General features: G+C 42.1%; 1 protein-coding gene across 2 annotated transcripts; it reads right to left on the minus strand.

The window, feature by feature from the left end:
* Positions 1-209: 209 nt before the first annotated feature.
* LOC110506522 (ubiquitin carboxyl-terminal hydrolase 10) lies at positions 210-27,823 on the minus strand. Of its 2 annotated transcripts, XM_021586191.2 has the most exons (15): positions 27,507-27,765; positions 18,597-18,665; positions 18,054-18,099; positions 17,613-17,672; positions 15,516-16,751; positions 12,420-12,511; positions 12,187-12,296; positions 11,895-11,953; positions 11,697-11,800; positions 10,332-10,431; positions 9,942-10,122; positions 8,548-8,713; positions 7,465-7,609; positions 6,403-6,468; positions 210-3,575 (listed from the first exon to the last, which is right to left on the minus strand). In XM_021586191.2, the coding sequence occupies exons 1-15, from the start codon at positions 27,531-27,533 to the stop codon at positions 3,388-3,390; spliced, it is 2,649 nt and encodes an 882-aa protein (XP_021441866.2). In that variant the 5' UTR covers positions 27,534-27,765; the 3' UTR covers positions 210-3,387. The 2 variants fall into 2 exon arrangements, with proteins under 2 accessions (XP_021441866.2, XP_021441867.2); XM_021586192.2 differs by lacking the exon at positions 17,613-17,672 and having other exon boundaries at positions 3,388-3,575; positions 27,507-27,823.
* Between the last annotated feature and the right edge of the window lie 17 nt (positions 27,824-27,840).

A 27,840-nucleotide genomic window follows, 5' to 3' on the forward strand; every position in this document is an offset into this window, starting at 1 on the left:
CACAAGCATTTCGCTACACTCGCACTAACATCTGCTAACCATGTGTATGTGACAAATAAAATTTGATTTGATTTGATATGTTATGTCCAGTCTATGAGACCAGGCTGTTATTGTGACATTGTCTGTACTAGGGCAGTTGAAGGTGTGTAGACTACAGATGTTAGAAGAAAGCTAAGCAGTCTGACTACACCATTAACAAACGGCTTCGGTTTTCCACAATCTTTTATTTGAACAATAAACAAAAATAGTAGAATGCTGGAGGATTGAGATTAAAAGACAGCATATAGTTTGTTTTCAGCTTGATATCCCAACACAAGCCCTCAGCAGACAACCGTGTTAGGAAGCACAAACTAAACAGAACGACATCATTGAAGCGATTCGCCAGCACATATCCTGACCATAATCATAAAAAAAGACTCAGGGATAAAATGTGTACAACAGAAAGCTTTCTGAAAGCTTTAGTGTCTGTTTCAAACCATCTTCTTCAAAACATTCTTCAGGGGGGAAAGAAAAACAAATCAAACCAACATTGTCACAATGAGTATCAGATATGACCACATAGCCATCAGCACAATTGAACTAACACTTATAAGGAGTTTTATAATGATCTGAACATATCAGCTCAATTTCCTCATATGGAATGACCGAGGCATGCCGATTGAATGAATCATGAGCTGTGGCAACAGAACCTGACGCAGAGGTGAAACCAAAATTAGACAGAAGCATTAGCGCAATTATGAAAGCCAACAGGGTCAATGTGAAGTAACCTTTGGTTTCACTTGGAGATTTAAAAAAAATTAGCTTTACATACCCATAAGTAATAAGCAAATGACTTGTGGGAACCAAATTCTGCACGGTTTAGACTACAAAATTGCAGTCACTAACATAATACACATTTTTCAGGACAAAATATTCAACGCTAATTCATGGGAAGGGAATTGTGTGGCCAATTTAAATGACACTGCTCCAAACTCAATAAAGTGTGCAACACAGAAATTGCACATGGTAAGATAACTATTTCCATTACTCAGTTTCCAGTCACTTCAAATAAAAGGGGATACAGGTATATTGAATAAGTCTCTGCTACCATCAGTGAGAGAACTACAAAGTGAGAAATGGGATAAAAATAAGCTCTTCCTGTTGGATCTAAAATGCATGCTCTGCTATTCCAATGTGGGGAAAATGATTTCACACTGCCCCAACCTTCCAGTGGTCAGAAATGGGAAAGTGTGAGAGCCGCCTTACCAAAAGACCCATTCCCAGTTGTGTACCTCACTTTATCTAATGGCCAAATGTGTGTGCGCACGTAGTGTATGTGAGAAAGTGTATACAGTATGTGAAAGATCTTTAGAAAATGGTCTGCTTTGCCCATTAAGGACATAGAGTATACAAGGGTAAACCACAATGCACCATGTCTTCAGCAAAGTAATGTACCAGTTATGTTCTTTTTGTAAAGGATTAAATACTGACAGATTCTGACATTGGTTTGGTTGAAATGTCCCTTAAGATTAAACTATGGATCAAACTTAAAAGGAAAAATTATATATATTATCAAGCAAAGACCTTGTCCAATTTATTCATTGTTGTGCTTTACCTTGGGAAATTTTGCTCAAATATCAATTTAGATGACATATAGTATAATTCTGGGGAAACGGTCATGGTATTATTGAACAAATGAAAAATAACATTTAAGCGAAACTCAAAACACAATCAATGAATAATAATGATGATGCAAAAGCAAGGTCTCAAACAAAAACAAACATGATTTCCTTTTGTGGGCATTTGTTGTGGGGGATTTCATTTCTAGAGCCAAGCAGCAGATGTGATCCACTTCCCCTCAACATGGACAGTCTCTCTCACTGGAAAGGAACTGCACTCAGCCACAAGAGAGGAAATGCAAAGGTCAGGTACATTCCCATAAACTTTACAGACATTTGACTTACAGTTGTCACACTCACTGGGTTGGACTCGTACATTGAGTGGAGATTTGGATTAGAAAGCTTTGCACTGCGAACCTAAGGCAGCCCCCTTTTTCTGGTGAGTTGGGGGGTAAGGGGTCATGTGGCTGTTGTAACTCTACAACGACAGACCGCCTATACATAGATGGAACCTTTAGACCAGAACAAGGAAAAAATGATAAATGAAGGATGGAGGGGGGAAAGGATAGGGAAAAAAATGAACAAGGGCTGGTGCTTGTGGTGGAATCTCAGTCTTCACTGGTATCTCTCCAGAGTACTCAGAAATCCTTAGAACTAACAGCCACTCAGGGAGCCAAACAAGGTGACACTCAACTTGATTCAGATGTCTTTTTTTTTTTTTTTTTTTTACAGTTTTAAATCTTAAAATATCTGCAAGTGTGCATTAGCACATCCACATCTGGTTATTGATCAGATATATTATACGTGCACAGTAGCTTCTTTTTTTTAATCATCATTTAAATCCTAAAGCGCATTAAAATTGTTTTTAGATATTCTTTCTAATTCTACACCCAGAAAACACAAGGTTCTTTCAAACAAAGCTGTTTAGTTTCAGCACACTGTAGCAGCACCTATTCTCCTGTAATTGTTTCTATTTTTTTTGATGGCTCAAGTTTTACCTAGATTTAAAAGCATCAGGAAAGTGAGGAAGGTGGAGAAGTAAGAAGAGATGGTGGCCATGAAGAGCATCTTGCCTCTGGAGTTAAAGAGACTCATTCGATAATGTTTTGCTGTTTGCTGGTGCTGGGCCTTTTTCGATGCACTCTGACAAAATTTCAACAGGTGTTTAAACTGCTGCAAATTCATTAGGACAACTCCCCTTGCTAAAAGGCAAAACACTGATTATTTTATGCCATTTTCAACAACAACAAAAGAAAGAATGAAAAAAAATGAGTAGATTAACAAAAAAAGAAGATGACTTCACTCCAGCAGCCCAACCGGACATCTGCAGCCTGGTGTTGTAGATCGATAGTTCGTCCTGTGGGTAAAGTACCCCCGGTTCCTAGTCTGAACGAGGCTGTAGGTTCAGAGGCGAGTCTCAAGGTCCCCTCCCCTCAGTCCATTCAACAGTCTCTCCTCTCAGCATTAAAAAAACAGCAGTGGCGCACAGAGAAGAGGAAGCCATCACAGGGAAAATATTTTACAACGTGTCCTTTTTCCCTCTAATTCTTTCAAAAAAAGATAAAAGGAAAAAAGGCATTGTTGGAAACGCTGGCTCTCTGGAAAAGCAGGGACGAGGGGGAGGAAGAAAATCTTGCAAGAAGTTGGGCAGTGTTCCTGTTCATTAGTTTGTATGTATGCATGTGTATGTGCACTTGAGTGTGTATGTCTGTAGTGGGAGTGTATGTGTAGTTGAATGTGTGTAAATCGAGTGTTCCTCTGAGTGTGCATGAACGTGTGTGTGTGGTGTCTACAGCAGGTCGACGCGACGGTAGTACAGCAGGTAGGCAGTGCGCTCAGCAGTCTGCTTCATCACCTGGTACTGGTTGATGACCTTCACTGACTGGTCGTCAATGCGCAGCCAGCCGTTCAGACCGATGTGGAAGACATCCGTGGTGTAATGGCCGCCTGTAGCGCTGTTCCCATGGTGATAGACAACTGCGACAGGGACACACAAAATGGAAGCTTTTCAGAGGCGGAAATCAAACTGAAACGAGGAAAAATGCACTTACATGTTTGTCTCACCAAGTTATCTTAAGAGGTATGCACTAACTGGATAAGAGCGTCTGCTAAATGACTAAAATGTCCAAATGAAAAAGTCATTCTGGTATCTGGTTCTGGCTACACAAGGTCAGAGCCAGTAACTAACTACTGATATCAGAAACTTTCTGGAGCACCCTAGGCATGTAGACCAGGGTTGCTAGCCTTACAGAGAGGCCACCATTTCAGTGTGTTATTGATGTAGGCATTACATATCATGTTGTAAGCAAACTTCTATTATAATTCTTTCACATATCTAATCATGACCAAATGTAAAAACCTAAGTAACTACAGCAGGAGAATGTGGAAAGAAAATAACATTGTCCATTCTGTGCCCGTATTTACAGGCTGGCAACACGTGTTCCAAATGGACTTAACGCCCTTAAAGTGAAACACTACGATACCATGAAGACCACGTTTAAAAGTGGGCTTTGGATTTAAGCCACAGTGACAGTTATTACCAGGCAGAAATAACTCATTAAGTTGAGTAAACATGGCAATCTTGTTAGATCTGTTTGATTTGGACACAGAACTAGATTCAGGCGGTAACTCATTCTTTGTACTGAAACCATAAGCTACTATAGGCAAGGAGTAACATCATTACCCCCTCATCTGACAACAGATATGTGCAACCACAACTGAATGGTTGGTTTAACTGGAGGGAAACAAGAAATACCCGTGTGTAGTTGAGACAACTTTCCCCCTAAGTGCTTGATTGCATAGGTTCACCTTTTCACTGGCGGCAGAATTTTAAAATGGCATGAATGAAGTTTCCAAAGGCGCTTATATTACATATTTACTATACTGTTATGTTATCATATTTAACACTGTGTAGCATGAGACCTTTTCATCAAGACTTTCTCTGTCCCATGGGCCAGATGGTCAGAGACTAGGCAAAACTTTTACCTCCAGGATCTTACAGTAAAAGATTAACTGCACCGCTATAGCAACAGTTGCTAGGGGTTACTCTACTAACATATTTTTGACAAGTAAGGAAAGCCTTTTTCTGCTCTGAAAGGAAAATAAACGGCTGAAGACAATTTACCTCCAAACTACAGGGAGATTAAAAGGACCCCCATATCCACAGTGGAGGTTGTCTCTGTTTAAACTGGTCAGTGAGGCGTGAAGAGAGAGGAGGAGGGGGCAGGAGAACTACATGCTGAATGAGCTGCTGGAAATAACAGTTAACTGAACACTGGCCACTCACACCTACACCAGACAGCAGCACAGTGGATATGTTTTCATTGAGCAGGCAGAGCTCCCTAATGAAGGCCCACATTTATTCCCTTTGGTCCTGCCAGGGAAGAGGTTATAGGGCTGTGGTAAAGTCTTGGGTAATGCTCTAGTCTAGAAACACTTCACCTGCACCTTTCTCCATAGACAAATCATAATACTGTCCAGTACATTAAACAGGTATGTTAACACTCTGGAATTTGGTAGGGCATAGAGAAATTTGCAGAAACAGCATTTTGCTCCCACTAAAAGTTTCTAAACATGGTTTGAGTCAACCTTTCCTGAAATTGACCCTTCGCTAAGCCCCGCATCCCTTGGTTACTGTTAAAAAAAAACAGACTACACCTTGCTAGTCAGGAAACTTGGGTAGGCTATGTTGTGGTGGACTGTCATTACAATTTCTTCACAGGAACCTGGTCAAATTATGTTTATAGTGTAACTAAATGGCTCTGAATTCACTGTCAGCATGCAGTCAAAGCTATAACCCTTTTGGAGCTAAATAGTTATTTCAAATCTTATCCTGATGTCGACAGCAGATTCATAACATTGCTAACTTATCTAACTAACATACATTAAGTGGCTAGCTAGCTAGCTAGCATTAGCAATGTTTAATGGTCAATGAGACAGAACTACCTAACCAGCTGTGCTAGCAAACAATGTAACAAAAGTATCATTTCAGATTTGATAAATCGGGGTGGCAGGGTAGCCTAGTGGTTAGAGCGTTGGACTAGTAACTGGAAGGTTGCAAGTTCAAATCCCCGAGCTGACAAGGTACAAATCTGTCGTTCTGCCCCTGAACAGGCAGTTAACCCACTGTTCCTAGGCCGTCATTGAAAATAAGAATTTGTTCTTAACTGACTTGCCTAGTTAAATAAAGGTAAAATATTTCAGGAATCACAGTACCAAGTAGTAGTATTCTATTATTTAGCCATTTAATTAGTATTATTATTTTTAAATAATGAAAACTCAAGTTTTTGCTATAGCCCTCATTGCCATTCATGAGATTTAAGCTTGTCTGAGGAGTGGGACTTCACAACTATTGCTTTCCATTGATTGCTGAAAATTATTGGGTGTGGCTTAGTGAAGGGTCAATTGAGTTTTGTCCAAAACATAACATTTTTCCAAGAGCAAAGTCATGACTCCGAGAAGTTCAATCTGCTTCTTATCAAAAACACAGTTGCCGAAGCAAGACTTCCAAGGTAGCTCAACTCAAAAGGATCAATATTATCAGTCACTGAGATAGCATGTGGAGTAAACCGAGTATGAAAGGAAACCTCAGTGCGAGTCTGAACACATCGAAAGAGAATACTATGAACTATTGAACTTAATGTTTGAATACATCTTATGCTTGACTATATATGTTGTTGCCTGTAGCATAGGGCCAATGCCCTATTACTGCATATAATTGAATGATTATGACCATTTTTGTGACACTGTGGGTGTAGAAGGAGAGGTCTGTAGTTGATCATAAATCAGTATATATAGTACATACCTGCAAAGAGCCTGTAGGTTCTTTGGCCTTTGAATATTTTACTCCGCACCCCTGAAGAGAGGAGATCTAAGGAGAGACAAATTAATAAAGTACAGCCACATCACAGAGAGAAACAAAATGTATAAGATACTCCCTCAGAGCGCCATCAATTATAGTTATTTGGGTCTGTGTGCCATGAAAGCCAGCCTGTCTAAATAAAGGTGGCTATAAAAATACACCAGCGTAGCGTTTGGTAAATCGTACGCAGAATGCTGGCAGGCTGCCACTCATGCCAAACCAAAATAAAGCCTACTTTTTATAATTTATACACCTCAGGAGACCCAACACGCTGGACCCAGTTTACATTGGAACGAACCAGGGATTCTCTTCACATTCTGATGCTTATTCTGTAAATCTACAGTACTAATATCCTCAAGCTCCTGGGACCTTGTCTGTGGGGATTTCGTAGACGTGCCGTTAGGATTACTTACAGAAACCCCACATGAACCTCCTAAATGGGACAGATGGAAACAGAGGCTCCCTCAGATATTAATGACATGTTGACCTGACATGGTATTTTGGGGGGGGGGGGGGGGTCCTCTATAAATATTTCCTCCGTGTGCTGTGGGTTCAGGGCTTGTAGGGTAGGCCGGGCAGAGCAGTAAACATAGGCAGGCTGGCTGGCCAGCACAGGACTGATGAGGTGTAAAGTTGTGTGAGGTTGGGTGTTGGCGCTGAATGAGGAGGCATTTAACGGTATGAGGTCAACCCACAAATCATCTCTCCCTGCCGCTGATGACGACTTCCCAGCACTTTGCCGGCACCCTCGTTTAAATACGCAATGTCAGATAAGTGAGCTAAACCTGTGTGTGTCTAACTAGGACCCAGACTGTGGAAAGACTAGTCTTTACAGGAATATGATCAGATGCTGACTGTGAAGTGTGTTATGAACGATTGCCTTTCTCACCCAGGGTTCAGAGAGCTTCACACACATTCAATAGTGTTAATTCAATAATTGGGGCATGTGTTTTAAGTGGGGACTTCACCCAATGGTTTGTGGAGGCTTTTCAGTGATTCATGTACCTTTGCTGATCTCCAGGTCTACAGGGTAATCAATGTTCTTGATCAGTTTCTGACAGCCTCCAGTCTTCTCAAACACAAATCTCTTGAGATGGAGCACCAGCACTGGAGGGAGCTCCTCTAGGGTCACTCTCCTGCTGATCTCAATCTGCAAACACAGGAGAGATAATCAAACTGAGCCCGGGGACCACTTGACACAGTGGAGCCACATCAAACAGCTAATATAAACCAGAACAGGATCTCCCAATTTATCCAGGGATTAGACTCTGAACAAAACCAGCACACACTGTCACACAGGCCTACACCAAGAGCCTGCTGTGAGCTTTGATCTAGTCACTTGTGAATCACTGGGGTTTTACACCTTCACTGTCAGAACCAGACGGTGACCCCAACTACCAGCTACTTCTAAAACGATATCAAGGTACTGTAACAACTGTCTTGTAAAATAAAAGCTGATGGGGTTGGTAAACAACACAGCTGTCCAACAGATGTTGCCCTCACCAGTTTTGTTTCCATACAGAAGAAGCAGGCAAGGCACATGTGTCTTCTTATACTGTGGCTTTAAAACAATGTGTTTTCATCAGGCAGCTCAGTCAGAGAGGACATGAAGCATAAACAATGCTTTAGAGTCCACACGCACAACACAGCCCTTAGTCTATTAAGAGAAACAAGGCCAATGGGAAGACGATCTGTTAAGAGTCCGACTACTTCAGCCCATTAGAAGGGGCCCATCAAGGGGAGAGTGCTTTGTGTACTGGAGTGTGCTGCTAAGCATCCCAAATACTCCAGTTAAAAGAAACGAGACACCACAGTAACTAATATTCTCATTGTCTAAACACTACATTTTTTACTTTTAACTGCCAACATGCCCACATCCTTGTTTCGGATTGCAGAAGAAAAACAAATGGAAATCAACTGGAGGTTTTCAAAGCAGCATTCAAGTTTGGATCAACATACTTCAACTAATTGCATGTGGGGGAAAAACCAAGCGATTGAGCATGAAATCAGAATTACTGATATGCAAACACATTCAAGCCTTGTAATGGTTTAGTAGTAGCATTGGTGTACTGTGTGTAAGACCCGTACCTCCTGCTTGGTTTTAGTTGTGTAGCCCTGAACTGACTCCCGTGCCACCAGGGTCTCCAGGGCCTCCTGAACGGTGCGGATCTTCTCTGACTGGATGTCCAGCTGCAGGGTGAAGAAGGGCTGCAGGGTGGCTGACTCCTTAGAGTTCTGCTGGTACACCACCGACCTGCATAGGACAGAAAGTCAAATATACCCCACTTCAGACAATGAAATACAATGCACACAAGGACATTACACAAAGCGTCATGCAGTAATGGGTTTTGAGTGTCTCAATGACATCTTGACCTCAGAAAACAGCATCACAGCTTTGAAGGAAAGTGTATGGGTCATACTACAGATTCTCTCTACATGTCTCTCCAAACTACACCTTTATGAATCACCTCCTCTCCTTCCTCAAATTCTCCAAAATGTTAAAATGGCAAAAACAACTCCAACATTCATAGCCCTCTGACAGCCATATGAGCGAAACGGTCATGCTAATCTCTTTAAATTTTGAAAATAATTTCAACCTTGCTCCAATGATTCCCCTCAGCCAAACCAATTATCCTGACTCGAGTGGCTGAAAAAGTGAATGTAGCTGAACTCAGTGGATATGCATAGTTCAACCAAGACCTTCCTGAAGGTCTGCCCTTATGTTCCATTTACTTTAACTACTCTCTTTTTTCAGAGAAAAATAATCCTCTGAAGTGATCTGCAACCCAGTCAGGCCAGGCGTGTGCCAGATCAGAACCTCAGAGAGCATGTCATTTGGCCCAGGCACACCCTCACAGGTCCAAAACTTTCAAAGTTGTTTTGTGATTCTTTCTTTGCTAGAGTGTGTGTCTCACGCCTGGCAGTCCAGGCCACCGACCACAGGCCGGGCCACAATGGCTGTTATTCTGAAGAGTGCTTCTGGAGCAGAGAAAGCCCAGATTCAGCTGGTGGCAGGCCTGTTTGGGATGGCATCCTCAGCTGAGGTTGTAGCTGGGGGCCCAGAGGTGGTGCCAGGGCAACCAGCCCAAGGGGGCCCAGATAAAGATGGCACTATACTCTCTGTTCTCCTGTCATACCAAGCACCTGTGCCACAGCCAATAAAAAGAAGGGCAAGGACACCACTGGTGCCACAGTTCTGCTGCTGGGCTTTAAGAAAAATAAGCTCTGGGCAGGGCAAAGAAACACTCAGTGGCTGACCATCACTCTGGCTTCATGTGGGAGAAGCCAGGTGTCTTTCCAAGCCTCAGGCTTTTCTTCCAAGGAAATAGTAGTAAAGGCTTTGGGTCCACCAAAACATTGACTTGACTATATCGTCATGAACAACATTAAGTTTCCATTATAAGCAACACCTCATATGTAAAGAAACTGTGCGTGAGTTTCCTGACACCTCAAGTCAACACAAGTCAACGGTGTTACCCTACCGGATGTGCCCTCCGAATATGTCAGTGATAGGGGTGCGGACAAAGTCAGCTTGACGGGTAATGGAGGTCTTGTTTCGGGGGCCCACTTGCTCCCATTCGTCCTCGCTCCCCTCCTCCTTATCAGCAACATCGTCATCCACAGTCCCTGACTGGGACTCTGGGCCGTTGGGTGTGGGGGCTTCTGATCAAGACAGCAGAAGAGACAACTGATTTAGAACCACAGTCAATGGAAATCATAGAGCAGATCCAGCTTCAGCAGTGAGGCCAAAGAACATAAGGAAATTGTGAAATTAAAATGGACTAGATCAGTTAAGTTCATAAGCAGAGAGCACGTGTAAATAGATAATTGTAAGACCTCATGCATCAGATTTAGACCATGGCACTACTTACTCTCTTCCTGAGGGGAGAAGAGCTTTTTCAAAGCCAGCATCTCCTCATGCAGTCCGTTGAGGGTGAAACCCAGGTACTCCTCCGCATCCTCCTGTCGACCCTGACAGAGAACGCACAACCATCAGCACTAATGAGACCACGGTGCCAAGAGAGCCTCCGCTCTAATGCAACACCACTGCCTCAGCTGTTACTGAGTATCAGGACAGGACATCAGTGTGCACATGGCACAGGTGAGATACAATCTAAACCGCATAGGAATGCCTACCTCAAGAGCTCTGTTTTTAATTACACTTCATATGATTATGAATCAGTAATGAGTCAGCATGTCTCATGCACCAACGGATGGATATTTGTACATTTATCCATGTACTGTACCATCCAGACAGGTACAGACTGAATGTCTCCGGTGCATAGACTCAAGTGTACTGATGAGAATGTGGAATTTGACATAAAACCAGTGTCAGGAAACAGGCGATACACAGTGTTTCAGTTTAATTGCTCTAATTCAGGGCTTGTGAAGTTACAAGTCAGTCTGTGAAAATAACCTTTTTGTAACAAATTTAACCAGAACCATGTATAATGCACATTCACTAATAATTACTAACTTGTAGCAGGCATTATAGAACATTAACACAGGTCTCAAACAATCACTCAAGCCCATGTGCTACCGAGTAGCCAGTTAATCTTTATATTTCATGTTTAGCCAACTTGGGCCTATTTGCTAGCTAACAAGGTATAATTGTTATGAACACACCATTCTGTCTGTTTCCAACGGTTTGAAAAGTATGCTAGCCTGTCCACTTTGTTCAGACGTTGAAATAATGTAGCCTACCTTATTTCTCAGAATTAGAATTCCTTATATTTGTGTTTTATGCTTATTGCTAAAATGCTGAACACACATTTTCCAGAACCAATGTTCATTGATACTCCTGTTAGTAGTGTCTGCTCTGTGCACAACTTGAAGAGTTGAGACATAAAAAAAGGTATTATTTATAAAGGTTAACTTCCTCTATTACAGTAAAATAATGTCTCAATGTGTTTCAGTCTCCATATGACCGATTCTGTTGGACCAAACCACAAATGGCAAGTTGAAAACTGTTTGTCAGAGAGGAAGAAGTGATTTCTCATCTTTGTTGTGAGTGGGACTTAGTGTGTGTGTAAATGGTAAGGTGCACACAGCACAGAGGGAGCAAAGGAGACTAGACCAAAAATAAAACATGACAACAAGCGGACATAATCTGCGCTAAAACATTCAAATGAATAAAATACATCTCCCAGTCCTAATTGCTAGTACAACCTCAGAGTACACATTACTCATTTTACATGCCGAAGGTAAAGCTTGGTCTGGATGCCCAATGGCTTTACCTTCTCCGAGAGACTCGACTTGATGAGGGTGAGGAGTCTGTAGATGTAGTTGGGTTCAAAAGGAGCACCTGGGCGAATGTCTTTTATTATCTTTTCACCAGCAGCTACGGAAAAAGCAACAAGGAACACATCAAATGAACATCAACAGGAAATACAATAAACTCTAGCTCTTTTAGAAGATGCTGACAGACAGCTTACCTTGCTGCTTGGCTTTGGATGGCACAGGCATATTGTTGAACTCATTGACAAGCCTTACACTGGAGGGAGAAACAAGGTCAGGGAGTTGTAATCAGCAAAGGAAGTACACACCCAACCCAATGCAGCGGGAACACATTAACGCCTTCTCTCAATACTCAACACAGTTTAACCAATTTAGTTCAGGCAGGAATTTGTTGTCGCTGCTTATTTGCACACAAACAAGACCTTTATTGATTGTGAGATTTTACTTTTAAAAACAGCCAGTCAGCTCCCAGGGAGAGAGGCTACTTACAAGTTGTCCATCATGGGTGTGGAAGTACAGGGCCTCTGGGTGTCATTGAACAGCGGAATGGACTTCAACAGGTGATACATGGGGGGGCAAGCAATCAAGGCCTGCAATGTCTTGGGGGTGGCAGTCAAGGGCAAAAATCACCTCATTGGAACACTAAATACAGACATTTAATGTCATTTTGTTTATGACATGATGTGATTCAAGCATTTCACATGCAACTAAGAAAAGGATACAGCATTGATATAGCACCAGTTTCCCCTGTTGATCAGTCCTCTTGGTTGCAAAGACACTGGTTTGTGTATCAACTTCACATTCTCAATTAGTTCTGGGGATTCAAACAAGTACACATGATTTTGAACACACATCCCTTACTAAAATCAAACAAAAGTTAAAATAGAAGCTAGTTTGTAAATCTCAGGCAAAAAATATCAATTTACACCATGTGCTATATAGATCGTGTCCCTTCTTCCAACTTTGCATCATATGACAGCGGCACACAAGGCTGGTTTGTCAGAACAAGGAGATACTGTGCCACGCCTAGGAAGGGAGACTGTCACTGGCAACACAGCTTCCATGGTAACGTGGACAGACATTCCAACATAGAAAATATCAGAACACCACCACATAATCACATTATGGGAAAACAATGGGTTAAAAATAGCAAGCAGTTTTTTGATAGTTCCACCTACTTACATATCATAATATGAACAACCTCAATGATAGAAACAAGGTTTTTATAGATAACAGGTTTGCTAAAAGTGAAACGATCATTCCAGGAGAGAAGAGAAATAGTTTGCCTAAACAGTAAAGGCACACTCCAGATGAGATACGATCGTATACAGGGTTGGAAATCAAAATGAGATGTGGTAGTGGTGACACCAGTAAGGGGTCCTATAATAGCTTCCTGTTCATTTCCTGACAGGAGCGCGCTGTCTGAGCACTGTATTGTGGGTACAAAATAAGCCTTTCCACTGAACGGTGAAGGCAACCACATGGAGCCTGGTTTAATTATTTACAGCCGTAGAGCACAGGAAACCATCAGGTTTATCTAGACAGAAGCACATTAGAATGCCCAGAAGCCCTCTCTCATAAATACCTCAGATGAAAAATCCCACTTTACAAAAAGGATGACAGACTTAAGTAACCCACTGAAAAGGCCTCTCTGTATATTTCTCCCAGACACAGGACTACATCCATGAGGCCTGAGGAAGCCCAGGGTCATACCACTGAGTGAGACAAGCAATAATCCCGTCAAGACAAAAAACACATATTACCCAGACATGGCAATCCCCCCTGTCACCGGCTGTTTAAAACCACCAGTGTACCCTGTGTGGTCTCAACACCTGGAGGCTGTTGTTGGGAAATTAGTAATCAGGATATGATCCTACATATCCCCTTTAATGAGGCAGTATACAAGATCAACTCATTATGTAGCTTTGCAATTTTATTTTATATTCTGTGTGTGAGGTCAGAGATTTATCCTGCTCTAGTCTACTGCATCTAAAAATCCATAAGGTTGATGTCATGGTAATGGGACTTAATTAGTGCTGCTCATACATTATTGGTAAAGCAGTAGCTAAAGCCCACCCTATGCCTGTATTCTCATGAATGCAGTTTGGAATAGAGGCCTTCAACATGTATTAGTATTACTGCTATATACAATGACTCTCTTTGACGCCAGCAAGGCCAGTTGGCTACATGGTAGTCTCCCTGGGCTCACATGGCCTGCTATTCATTCCCCAGCTCCATTCATTGGTGAATTATTTGGGAAAATAGGGTGGTGAGGTAAAGCATGTCATGGAGATGTGTCATAGTAATCTGGGCCTTACCAAGCATTGAGTGTTAGCACCACCTGGTGCTCATGTGTATCAGTCTAGCTAAACGCCCCAATGTTGACACCAAGTGGATGGTAGGCTGAACTTCAGCACATGCATACAGAACATGAAAAGTGCACAAATTAATGACTATTATAATAATCAATGGGTATAGTTTTGTCAACTCACTCTAGGGCTGACCACAATTATCTGAGTGGTTGATAGGCTGTTGGTCGACCAAGATTTTTTAAAGCCGAAGAGTAGCAAATATATTGCACGAGACACCCGTCTTGTTCGCGGACATCTCAGTGAACTAATCCATTGCGGAAGCCAAGACCAATCCATCGCGTAGGCTGCGGGGGGGATGGCACAGCTCAAGAAGGCGAGTGTGGCGGCACAATGCACGTCTCTCTCCAGAATGTGCACCCTCCTGCTAATTTGTGCACATTCATTGTTTCATAACTTAATTATGAGAATTGTTTAGGCAAAAATTTAAAAAAAGATTAATGCATTCAATATTATTATTATTCCAGTGTTTTACCGTTCTCACTGTCGGAGTGGACAGGTTATTTGCAGAGCGCACAACCTATGCTACACTTATGAGAAACAAGTTCTGGTTTATTTCATTCCATTTAAATTGAGTTGTCAATTTAGTCATTGTCTTTTGTTTGGAGCGCTCCTGTCAATGTTGAGAAAGGATGCGCACCTGATTATGCATAGAAGTAGGCCTATAGGTTACCTGGCCTGCGCGCAAATGTCGGAATATAAATGTGCCCATTTGGGGATCTGACGGTATTTCTGATCGTCTTAACAAACCACCACTAATGAGTCGTGGAACTTCTCAAAGTAATGTTTTCTTCACCTCAAACAGCAAGCAAACAAAGTCTGTTTCTACATCCATTGACAATTTCAATAATTCCTCAATGTATTTGAAAAACCTTTCCAGATCTCTCCCTTTAGATAAATGTCATGCTCTGATCCAGTGGAAACATAAAATAGGCCTACCTGAATACTTCTTATCCCTTGCGCAAATAGCCTACAGCTGCATGTCCAGAGTTCACTGGCACGGGAAACTCTGGGGGCCCAGAATATTTTATACAACGTTGCAAGGAGCTTCAGGCCGGACCCAAGTTAATAGCTAATACGTTTCAAGTTCGTTACAGACAGGCCACGCGTAGCCAATGTGTTCTACCTGCTGAATGCAATGTTTTCATTGGTTGGCTTTATAGGTTATTGTTACATAGCCACTTTTTAGGTTTGTATCATTTACATATAGATTTTTGATGAACCACATGACAATGATTTTGAGATCCAAAGATAGTTATAAATTAAATGAAACTTCAACGAAAATGTGCATATGAAAACCAGAACTGGCACGCAGATCGGTAGAAATGCTAAAATATATATATATTTTTTTTTAGTCGGGGACGGTCCTAACACACTCCAAAGGACATAAGGGTTAACCTGTGAGCTCTTCTTCCTCACACTGTGGGGCTATCTGTGAGAGTACACTACCTGCAAGTTTAGGGGCCATGGGATCCTCTGATACATGGACAGGGCTCTCCTTCACCTCCCCAGCCTTCTCATGCTGCTCCACGGCAGCCAGGGAGGGAGCCACTACCTCCACCACGTTCTTCACCTCCACGTAGGCCTGAGGGCTTCCAGGCAGAGGCTTGGAGTTGTGGAAGAGGCTAGCCCAGGATTTGAGGGGGTTGGCAGCGGGCGCAGCCGGAGAGGCAGGCGACTTAGGCTGCTCTGCCACTGACGGCTGGGCCTCAGAGTCTGGGGAGGAAGCAGGTTCCACTGAGGGAGCTGGGGCCTGCTGCTCGGGCTGCTCCAATGCCTCAGAGGCCCCCTTGTGTCCGTCTGCACTGATGTCAGCATGGGGCTCAGCCAGCCCATTAGCCACCCCAATGTCCTTAGTCTCCTCCTCTTCTTCAGTAGTAGCAGTAGCAATGGTGGCAGGGGGGCTGGCCACAGCAACTGAGGAGGGGGGAGGGGAGGTGGGGCAGGGGCTGTGCCCGCCGCTGCCCAGCAGTTCAGTGCTCTCTGGAGCCATGTTCTCAGACTGCTGCTCTGCAGTTCTGCCTCCCTCTGCCACCCCACTGCTCTGAGAAGAGGAGGAAGAGGAGGAGGCCGCATCTTTACCATCTGATAAAGAGGCGGCTCCACTCGTGAAGTCCAAAGACGATTCATCAGGGCTATCACAAGTCCTCTGATTCACAGCAGCCGACGCTGCTGCCGTAGCGACAGGGGCTGAGGTGGAAAGTCCACCCCCTGACAACGTCTTACCAACCGTGTCCTGCGACCCGAGGTGAGGGCCGCTAAGAGCGTGTCCATTCACCAACCCCTTTCCAGGAGGCCCGTCCACACCCATGCCACCGCTATTGGGGCCTGAGCCCTCCAAGTAGTTGTAGTATCCTGGCGGGCGCTTTTTCTTTTTCTTCCTCTCCCGCTGGCCCAGGCTGCCCGGGCCCCCGTCCTGGCAGTTTTGGTTGCTGTCCATGGCGGAGGGTTCCGAGTCGGGGCCATCGGGTCCGTCCGGGCCGTCCAGGGAGTTGTAGTGTGCTCCGTCTGGGACGTCTGCTGCGGCTGTCTGAGGGACCTTCTGAGACGGCTGGCATCCTAGGATGAACTCTGGAGCCTGGGGGTTCAGAGTGCTGGACACCTTGAAGAGAGGATCCTTCACTCCCACGGGCTCCAAGTCCATCACCTCGTCCACACCAAACTCAATGTGCTGGTAGTCTTCACCTGCAGAGGAGGATATGTCAGTTAGCTTGGGAACATTAGGCACTACAGTTCTGCACTGAAGACAAAGATTCACACAACACAATAAAATACTGTTGTGACCAATTATTCATACTTACTACTCCAAAACAAATTTCGGCATCATGAAATATACAACACAATTCCCAACTTCATTACCGGTCACAAACTCAATGGAATATATCAAACATTGACCTTGCAAGTTGCTAACATTGCAAATTGAAAGATGATAGGCAGTGAGAGAAACAGCTGAAGGTGAACATGAGGAAAACGTTAGTAAATTCAGACCATCCCAACACTGAAAATGGTACGTCGGGGCTATATAAGACATGACTGGTCATCCATACAAACCAGACACCGGAAACCCTGAGGGGGAATTAAGGTATAGTTAGAGTTCCTTTGAGATTTGCTCTTCTCTGTGGATTAGAGTGTCCTCTGTTAGTGTTTTTACCAAAGGGATTTAATTCCAGATTCATAATGATGCATTGAGTGACAAACCCTAGCAAAACAAAATACCTATTGTAATTGTTAGCTTCCATATAAGACCATTACTATGCCCTTAAGTCCAATAAAAAAAGAGTTCTCAATCCATCCAGTTAAGTGACGGAGGGGGTATACAAGTCAATCACAAGTCAACTCAAAGCACTGCTGCGGTGCCAATGTGTTTAATGCAATAGACAGGAGATATTTAACGGCATCTAAGCATGCAAAGCCTCACAGATCGTACGGACAGGCAAGAGTGAGAGTAAATAGGGGCAAGGTTTAGAAAGCCACCAGTTTTTAAGACCTGGGATTGAGTGCTTCAGCAACAAGTAATAAGCACAGAGTGTCGGACCCAAAACTCACCGCAAACCTGCCGTCTCATAGACTCCGTAATGTAAGGCACAGCAGGAGTGCAGTAACTTCCTGAATAATTCATACAAATCAGGGTAAAAAAATTAAGTGTTATGAGCAGGGGAGGGGTATAGTTGACAGACTTTTTGTAACTTGTTGGCTCCAAAATCCCTGCCCTACAGGTATGCTTGGATATATTTTTACAAGTTAAACGTCATCTTAAAACAATGTCAATTCAGACTTAAACTGTCACTCTCTTACATGCAGTTCAGTCAGGTAGGTCTGGATCCAACTAGCACAAACGGGCGTATGTATGTTTGACTTTGGTCGTAACCATTACATCATGTGGGGGCAAGAGTGTTGTCAACCCAGAGATCGCTGGCCGGCCTCATGCGGATGACGATTGGAATGGTCTACAAGACAAACTTAGAGTAATCCAGTAGACGTTCTTACCTGAAGACTGACTGACGCAGGAGACTTTGTCATTGAAGGGGGGAAGCTGTCAAAGAACAGAGATTAGATTATAAATTAAAAAGACACTTCTAGTTAAAGTAAATAATCAAACATAGTGTTAACCTCAGACCACGACTGTTGTCAGTCTGGGCCATCCTGCTTATCAATGAATCACATCTGTGTAATGTGCATGTTGGAGGGGGGGGCAGATGACAGTACTGGTGATAACATGTTATTTTGTGGCTTATATTGTTCACACTCACTAAACTGAGAACATATGCAATAAACCATCGTCTTCTCTGTGTTTTAGACACAATGACAGAGTAGATAAACACACTGGACTAAATCTATAAACTCAGCGGTTTGGGTGTTAATTAAGCTTCCAAAAGGCCATTCTTATGATCGACCCGGTTAACATTAAGATCAAACGGCACACCAACACTTAAAACCGTAGACTAGACGGTGTCAAAACAACTATAAGCTGGGGGAAACGTATGTGAAAAAATGTTTAATTCAAGCCTCATTCAAAACTCTTTGTCTTACCTCAACATAACATCGTGGAGTCACGAAGAACTGATTGATCTCATCAGGGCTGAACTCCCCAAAGATGTACTGCGCAGAGAGAAAATATATATTTACATAAAACATCTGATTCAACATACTGAGGATAATCATGTGCAACCTTTTAAAATCAATATATTATTTATTAAATAACCATATATATTACATGGTATCTTCAATATTAACATGTGTAGGAAACGTAAGTGTGAAATATTGCTAAAACATCCAAGACGCCATGAGAAACACACTTTGGAAAAGGTCCACTTTCGCCCTCCATTTGTCTACAGAGAACTTTACAGACAAGGAGTACACCTCTTACTGATGAACTGATACAGCTGTGACAGACCCGTGAGAGAAGTAAAACTAGGCCTCCTGGGAGAGGGCTTGCCTATCAGTCTGCCCAGATTGCGTCACGGGTTTGGGTAAAAGTAAGGGACAACATGAAAAAGTGACGAGTCATGCAGCATTAGAATGGCAAAATGGCTCCCGGCAGCCCACTTCCCAGAGAACTGAGCCAAATGGAGAGACCCAACTCACTGTCTTCAGCCAATATGTAACACATTCTAAGGGAATGAACTACAAGTAACTATTGTAGTCCCTTTTTTTTGTTTCTTCAAAAGTGGAGCAAAACAATGCTTTTGAAATCTTGGCTGACATTTGGCCACAATGCATTATTTTATCAATCTTATGTCCCCCAATGTAACAACTTAAAAAATGCTCACACAATGTTCTGGGGCAGGAAAATGTTAATGGCAGTGAAGTATCATTATTTGGTATGCTGGTCTGGACTTGTGACCCTCAAATCCCATGGGTTCATCCAGCTGGGCTTGATATTAATGCTTGCAGGACAAGAATAACAGATTTAAGTTGCCCAAAACTGACAAGTAGATATTTTTTTATTATCGTCCCAGAACTCTCCAAGAGTGTTTTAAACCGTGGACATACAAAAAAAGTATACAGTTGTCATTTTAATTGATTCTGTCGACATACTCAGGGCATTTAGTTTAGGTCAAATGGTCACAAGACCGGAGGCTGTAGGACAGTGCCTGTTGTGGAGGTGGCATTTTGAAACTATTTCATAATAAACTGTCTTTTTAAAAAAAAATTATATTGAGCTTATAATATGAAGGAATAAAAATGTATCAACATTAAGCAAAACTGTTTGATCAGTTTCGTCGGTCTCATTGTTTTACTTTTATGCGCAGTGGTTATGAATTTTGGATCTGTCGTCCCAGAACTCTCCAAGAGTGTTTTAAACCGTGGACATACAAAAGTATACAGTTGTCATTTTAATGCTGCAATTATTTATAGGCTACCAAAAGGTGGCCAAACATCCTCCAGGAGAGCCTTAAAGGGGGCAGTGTTTTATTTAGAGACAGGCTTGAATATGCAACGTCATCAATAAGGAGAGTGCAGCCAACATTTGTCTGGTTCTCTTCTCTATGGTAAACAGTAGTGCATTTTATTTTGTAAAGTGGTTCCTTGTAACATTTTTCTATTTTTGGACAAATTACAAAAAAAAAGGTTACTGTCAAGCCCTGTCCAGGGATTACTCCTTCTAGCTGCACCTTTTACACAAGGCTCCACACTAATGTGATTAAGCAAATTGAGTTGAGTACTGGCAACGCTTTTCACACTACACACAACCAAATTCCCCATATTAATAACTGGAAGTGGGGTGGTCATTCTTATTGTTTGCAGAACCATGCAGTAATAAGAATTCAATTTAGTTAATTTACTATGGCCCACATCTGATGTTTCAAATATTCATAAATATAGGAATCCCCAAATCACACACACAACCACACCCTTCTGCCATTATCAATCAGTTTGAAACACAACTGGACCAAGGCCAATGTGTGTTCATCTAAATGGGAATCTTTAGGGAAGGCGTTAAAATGTCGGCATGAACCTGACAAGGCAATCCCCCTCCAGACCAGACACTAACAGTGGGATAGTACTCTACGTGCTGGCCACAGCAATACACTGCTATGTAAAGATATTTATAGCCAGCATGGGGAAGGCAGGTTAAGTTAATCCCAGTGGCACTGTGTAATTGAAGGTCTCTTGCACTTGCTGCACACCGACAGCCCTGCACAGTGGGGTGAACTGGTCCTTCAATCGCATGGTTGACTTTTCTTGGTTTGGCACATTACAGAATAGCAGGGGCCAAAAACATATCTGCATAACATTACAGCCTGAAAAGACAACCTTGGAAGTCTTTCATTAGGCAACAAATAAAAAAATATTTCTAAATAAAACAAGTGTTGGTGGTACATGGTGAGGGGAAGGTGTCCAATGACATGGATCAGTAAAGAACAGTTGAAACAAGCTCGCTAACCACACAGAATCCTCCCAGCACTGTGGGACATGAAAAGGGAGACACAGAGAAAAGAAAGTGCAGTTCAAGCATATGTAACTCTTCGCAAATGAGGGCCCAACATTGCTGAAATGGCACTACAAGCGACAAACAGCCAGCTATAATCCAAAGGCCTCGGGACAACTAATACAATCACAACAGAAAGAATGTCCCTTTGCCTCTTTTTACAGGCGTGCCACACGTACCACACTAAGCTTCCCTCGCTGTTGGTATGGATTGAGGATTACCACAAAATGGCCATCTGTATTACTTCAACATGCTCCAGTGAGATGGTGTGCGCACACACACACTTTTAATGAATGTTGTTACAGATCAGGGAGCAGGGGTGGGGCTTACATTCTAAGGTGGGATCCATATGAAATATAAAGCACGGTGACATTGTCTCTGATAAAAGGAGATAAACTAGAGAAACTGAACACATGCAAATTTCTAATGTTAGTATACTTTACGTCAATAGAGTAGAAGGATAATCATATATTACAGAGAGCATTCAATGAGGCTTCTGTTTAACAAAATGACATCTAAAATGTGCTTTATGTGGAAGACGGGTTTAAGGAAGTGGATGGGGCAGATGGCTTAGAGGGGTGGGGGAATATTGAGAGAAAATATGTCAAACAGCAGACAAGCTGATAAGAGCCAGTCAAAGAAGTTGTTTCACTGGAACTTCAAGTTACCAGACATTACCAACTCCCACCTGATGCATAGAATAACAATCCACTACCCCATATACCTACAAGAACTGGGACTACCTCATCACTACTCAGTGTTCCCTATTGGACTGGGACTCAGCCAGCCCTGCAAGGCCTCACAAATTGGAATGCAAAAAGTCACTATTAGCAAACTTGGCATTCCTTGAATATGTAACACTACAAATAAGGTCAAACGCATTTCGAATAAACCAATGATGCATGTCGGGGCTTGCGTATTACATTCTTATGAAGAAATGAGCTGACACAGTGAGTGACGGCCAGGAACTGAAAAAACATTGAGCAGAGACATGACAGAGAAAACGACTATAATTTATTCACGTAAGAGACACTTTAATACAGGGCGATGTCATTCAAACACTACCAACAGCGGATGGGATTCTCTGAGGCCATTGTGTTGCAGGATCTTTCAAGAGTAAGACAAATGAGCTGGGCTTGCCTTCCCATTTAAACACAGCTCCACCCTGCTGTTCAGAAAAATACCTAACCAGCCAGGCAACTCTGAGCCTCATGTGCCATTTCCATAATGTTGAATCAGGAGCTCACCATTCAAAAGATGAAGGCCACCACCAGCATATCAGATCATGCTTGGAAATTAACCATACCACTTTCCATAGTTAAAGTTTTAAAAAATGAACACATCCGATTGTCACTGTGACAAGAGGTTGCCATCCTTTTCAGTTACAAACCCGTAATTGGGTCTAGGTTTACCCACAGCTACCCACTCCTAACACGCACATTTGTCATGTGACATTAAGACAATCCACCATTCCCAGATCCATGCTGTTCACCAACTGACGAAACAGTCAAAAACTAAAATATGGGCAAATGCACAGTACAATATACTATACAGGCCCATGAACCATTTTATGCTTGACGTCCACAATACATGGAAGCATTTACTCAGCTGAAGACTCCTAGCATTAATTTATTAACTCTGAAAATACTGTGATGATACTTTGGTATGCAACACCCAGACAACCCACCACTGTGGTGTGGAACGGTGTCCAACAGCTGCCATTCCTCTACCCTTTGGTTCAATCTAGAATCCCTGACTCATAAAGCAAAGATGTGGCTTCTGCTGCTCCTTGTGCACAACCCATACATTGCAGGTACATTCAATTCTCTGCAATGGGCATTCAATCAATTTTCTTCTATGCTCAGAGACAATCTATAGTGTAAAATGTAATTTTATTGTGAATCATAAATGAATGTCCCCATTACGTGCATTCAATCCCTGATACCAGAGCTTTATATTAAGAATATGAAATGGTAGGGCAGTGGACACATCAGGAGCAAAAACAGCCTCCCTTAGATCAATGGTTTAATATTTCACCCCTTCAGTGAGATATACACAGTTTCACACATGCACCTAAACTTAAACCCCAAGCCAGCCAGCTAGATAGTCTTCTTACATTCACCAGCCCTGGTGGGGTGGAGCCTATGGCACAATGGGAATTTGACATCTAGTTTAGGCCAACTCTGTATTGATTTAAATGTCTGTGGATGAGCAAGCATGCTAGCTAGGTAGTAAGCTAGCTATTAATCTTAAGCGTCGCTATAAACCACCATTGTTGAAAATGGTTGAGTAGGATTAAAAACACTTAGTAGATGGACAAACATGGACCTTATGACAGATTACCAATAGGCCAACAAGAAATGTACTAACTAGTTAGCTGGTATTCACACCCGTGGACTTTCTCCACATTTTGTTGTTACAAAAATGGGATTCAAATTGATTTGCCATTTTTTTGTAAACGATCTACACAAAATAGTCTGTCAAAGTGGAAGAAAAATTCTAACATTTGTAAAACATATTGATTAGATTCAACAGCCTGAGTCAATGCATGTTAAGACAGTGTTCCCCAACTCTGTTCCTGGAGAGCTACCGTCCTGTAAACTCACACCAACCCTAATCTAGCACATCGATTCTAATAATTAGCTGGTTGAGAATATTAATCAAGTTAGTTACAACTGGGGTTGGAGCAAAAACGTAATGGAAGTTAGCTCTCCAGGAACAGGGTGGGAGACTCCTGTGTTAGAATCCCCTGCGGCAGCAATTAAATCTGCAAGCCTTTCTGGGTAAGTGTAAAAGCTTTCCACACCCGGATTGTGCAACATTTGCCCATTATTCTTTTCAAAATTCAAATTGGTTGTTGATCATTGCCAGAGAACCATTTTCAGGCTTTGCCATAGTATTTCAAGCCAATTTAAGTCAAAACTGTAACTCGGCCAAATACCTAAAGTTGGGTTACAAAAGTAGGTTGAAGTGTTTTGTCAAAGAATATAGGCAACTTATGGACGGATTTAATCGGGAAAAAGACCCAATTGTGATGTTTATGGAACATATAGGAGTGCCAACAAAGAATATCATCAAAGGTAATGAATGTTTTATATTTTATTTCTGCGTTTTGTGTAGCGCCGGCTATGCTAATTATTTTGTTTACGTCCCCTTCAGGTATATTAGGGTGTTGCATGCTATCAGATAATAGCTTCTCATGCTTTCGCCGAAAAGCATTTTAAAAATCTGACTTGTTGGCTAGATTCACAACGAGTGTAGCTTTAATTCAATACCCTGCACGTGTGTTTTAATGAACGTTTGAGTTTTAACGAGTACATTTAGCGTAGCGCATTTGCATTTCCAGGTGTCTAGATGAGACGTCTGCGTCTCAGGTGGGAGCAAGAGGTTAAGCACCCGCTGTCAAAGCAGCTCACAGATCACTGCACCTGTAAACAGCCCATCTACCTACCTCATCACCATACAGTATTTTTTTAAATGTATCTTGCTCCCTTGCACCCCAGTATCTCTACTTGCACATTCATCTCCTGCACATCTACCATTCCAGTGTTTAATTGCGATATTGTAATTACTTCGCCACCATGGCCTATTTATTGCCTTAACTTACCTCATTTGCACTCACTGTATATAGACTTTGTTGTCTTTTGGTCTACTGTATTATTGACTATGTTTTGATTATTCCATGTGTAACTGTTGTTGTATGTGTCGAATTGCTAGGCTTTATCTTGGCCAGGTGAAAAAAATAAAAATAAACTGTCCTAACGCTCTAACCACTAGGCTACCTGCCACCCCAAAATTAATGTGGGACCCCTCATAATCAGAACAACTCGAATTTGATTTTTTTTTAAAAATAGCTTACAAGGAGTTTTATGACTTTGGTAGTGCATGGTCAGATGAACCAAGTCTCGGGCCCTGGGAAGAACCATTTTAAAGGCCCATCTCTTGGCATCGATGGGAATTTTGCAGTTTAAGCTAATTTCCTGCAATCTACACATTTTGTCACGTGGCAGAGATGTTTGTGTTGTTGCAGCTTTAAAGCTAATATCTTAGAAGACCCCACTTTGAGAACCCTTGTTGCAAACTAAGAAGCCAATGGAAAGTTGTAACAGTAATAGCTATGGTAGAATAATAGCTCGAAGCTAAGCTATTAGCTAGCTATGATATTTACAACATAGCTAGATGGTAGTGCTGTGCGATTAGTGCTTTTTGAGGTGAGTGGTGTTTATTAAAAAACACTCACGATCTTCGATAGTGCATTTAATGTCCCAAAGAATTATGAATTATGCAGGTTGAACACTAACAGAATAAAATAAAATAAAAAAACAATTAATGGAACTGACTGTATATTACTACTTATCAACCATAACGTATTCGCATTACTTTAATACAATATTTGATGACCATTTCATTTCAAGTCATCAATCTCTATAGATCTGTGGCCTATGCTGTCTGACAAATCACAATTTTAGTAGTTATTCAAAGAAAATAAGGCATACTTTTGAATGCTGAATACCAACCATCGATACCTTAGGTTATGTATTTTCAGGTAGAGATACCTCAAAAGTATTTCTACCCCTCTCGATTGCGCATTCTCTCTTCGCTTAGTCTCCGTGTCAGCTCCATTTCGTTTTTATTATTGCTCAGAGCTCCAAACAGAACGGAAAAGTAGGCTGGCACAATAGATTATGGTCATTGTACTCAAATCATCATGTTTTCAGCACCAAAGTACGTAGTATATTAGCCTGTTGAAAACTACAACTCCCTACTACGTCACACAGTTCAGACTTTATTCAATTTATCTCTACAGAAAATGCGCAGGGCTCAAAAATTGGAATTAAAATAATTGAACCGTCATCGGTCAATGAAAAATAACCGACATTTCTTTTAATCGCTCAGCACTACTAACTAGCCCGGGGAGCAGTAAGGTGAATTTCTAGATTTTTTAAAAACATTTTATTTAACTAGGCAAGTCAGTTACAATGACGGCCTACTAGATCCACCAAGGTCTGGAACATCTGTGTTTAATTCAGGAAACGGTCCTCTACAAGCTAGAATGGTGAATACAATTTAAATTGAACCCACTCAACCGGTTATCCGCGTGGCTCTCCACAGGAATTAGACAATATATCCACAGGAAAGTATTATTATAAGTACTGGTAGTGTGTTCAGATTTATATCACCTGACATGCACAAAACCATGTAAAAAACGTGCACAGAGCTTGGCAAGTATACATGCGTCGCGTGCATGTTTATGCATTGTGTTCATGCTTGTGACAAATCTTACTACCAGCACTTTGAAAAGTTGGTTTAATAATAATTTATTGTGGATATATTATAGTCTCATTCCAGCCCACGGAGACAACCGGTACAGTAGGCTCAACTTGTATTTTATTCAACATTCCAGCATGTAGATAGATGACAATTTTCTGAATTAAAAAGGATGTTCCATAGGTTGGTGGATTTAGAAATTCACTAGCCTGGTCCCCAGCAGGCAAGCTTGCTACATGGATGTATACAGCCATGTCTAGCTAGTTAGCTAATGTTATACACGGGCAGAATATATAGCTAGCTACCTTTCAATGTAGGATAGATAGCTAGCTACCTAGCTAGCTAGTAGTTACGACTTCAGGCCGTGACAAGTCATTACAGCTAAACAGATCATGGAGGTCTGTCCACATGAGTCAGCTTCCCTTGAAAGCAGCACAACTAGCTACGTGCTCTAAAGGACATCAAAAACGGAGTGCACAACGCGCAAGCTCCGAACCGTTTGCAGAATTATGAATGGTACAGATTCGGAAATATACATAAACCGCCTCTGATCAGGCCCAGTGTAGTTAGTAGCTAAGTCATTAGCCACACCACCTGCGTCCGCACGAACTCTGGCTAGTTGTCCAGCTAGCTAAATGAAGCTAGGTAGCTAGCTGGCCAGACAAATCAATTAAAGTTGACGGTTGACCATATACAATTTTATGAATTCCTTGCTTATAACTCGTCGGCACTTTTTAACATTACTCGTATCTAAATGCTAAGCTAGCTAACAACCAGTTATTAAAATTTGCACTGTGATAAGCAGGCCTGTCGCATCAGCCAGAGCAGGTGGGCCATGCACATACACGCAGCATTTTTCAACAACTACAAATTGTCAAAGGAAATTTACAACTGTTCGAGTCTTTCGAATGTTATTTTCTCAACCCAAAACGTGACCACGATTTTTGCCAATTTTTAGATTTTCAACTAACCCTACTTCGAGTACTGTTGGCTAATTTGAATGGAGGCTCCTCGGGCCTGTACCATGCTGGTGTTTCAATGGGGAAATAGGCTTTTTAGGGCAGCATTAGCAAGCATTTATCATCACACTTCTCTATGACGCAAATTACCACTATATTGTGGCCAAGAAACACATCAAGAAATCTAACAATATTTTACTTAAGACTAATTTTTCCATGAATCTTATGTCAAATGTGAAATTCTAGGCGTATCAGCAGCGTGAATAGTTGTAACGTTACCTGGTTAACGTTACTCTGAGAAGCCATGCTCCCTGTGAGATTCTCTTTTCCAATCAGAAGATGGACGTTCTCCGGGGAAGGTGTTCGTTTTTTGTAATAATTATTACAAAGGACAGCCTAATTCGACATCTTTTTCATTTTCTCGACAACGGACTGACAGTTGTATTTTAAGGTTGTTTTATTGCTACAGCATATCACGCTGCTTCCCCCGCCGTCGCCGCCATTTCTGTCTCGCCTCCTTGCTTCTGGCCTGCGCGCGCCGCGGATGGCTAGTGTGCTCTGGGAACGCGTGCGTTTACGTCCGGGTAGGAGGGTATAGTAGTGAACGTTTGAC

This window comes from Oncorhynchus mykiss, chromosome 26, assembly GCF_013265735.2.
Source record: "Oncorhynchus mykiss isolate Arlee chromosome 26, USDA_OmykA_1.1, whole genome shotgun sequence".
In the NCBI taxonomy this organism is placed as follows: domain Eukaryota; kingdom Metazoa; phylum Chordata; class Actinopteri; order Salmoniformes; family Salmonidae; genus Oncorhynchus; species Oncorhynchus mykiss.

Bases quoted from the DNA above. Each gene is read 5' to 3' on its own strand.
- LOC110506522 (XM_021586191.2), bottom strand. From the start codon at position 27,533: ATGGCTTCTCAGAGTAACGTTAACCAG. The intron at 18,100-18,596 runs GTAAGACAAAGA...GTTCTTTGACAG, and splicing joins CTCCACGATGTTATGTTGAG to CTTCCCCCCTTCAATGACAA. The intron at 10,432-11,696 runs GTAAAGCCATTG...GTTCTCTGTCAG, and splicing joins AGTCGAGTCTCTCGGAGAAG to GGTCGACAGGAGGATGCGGA.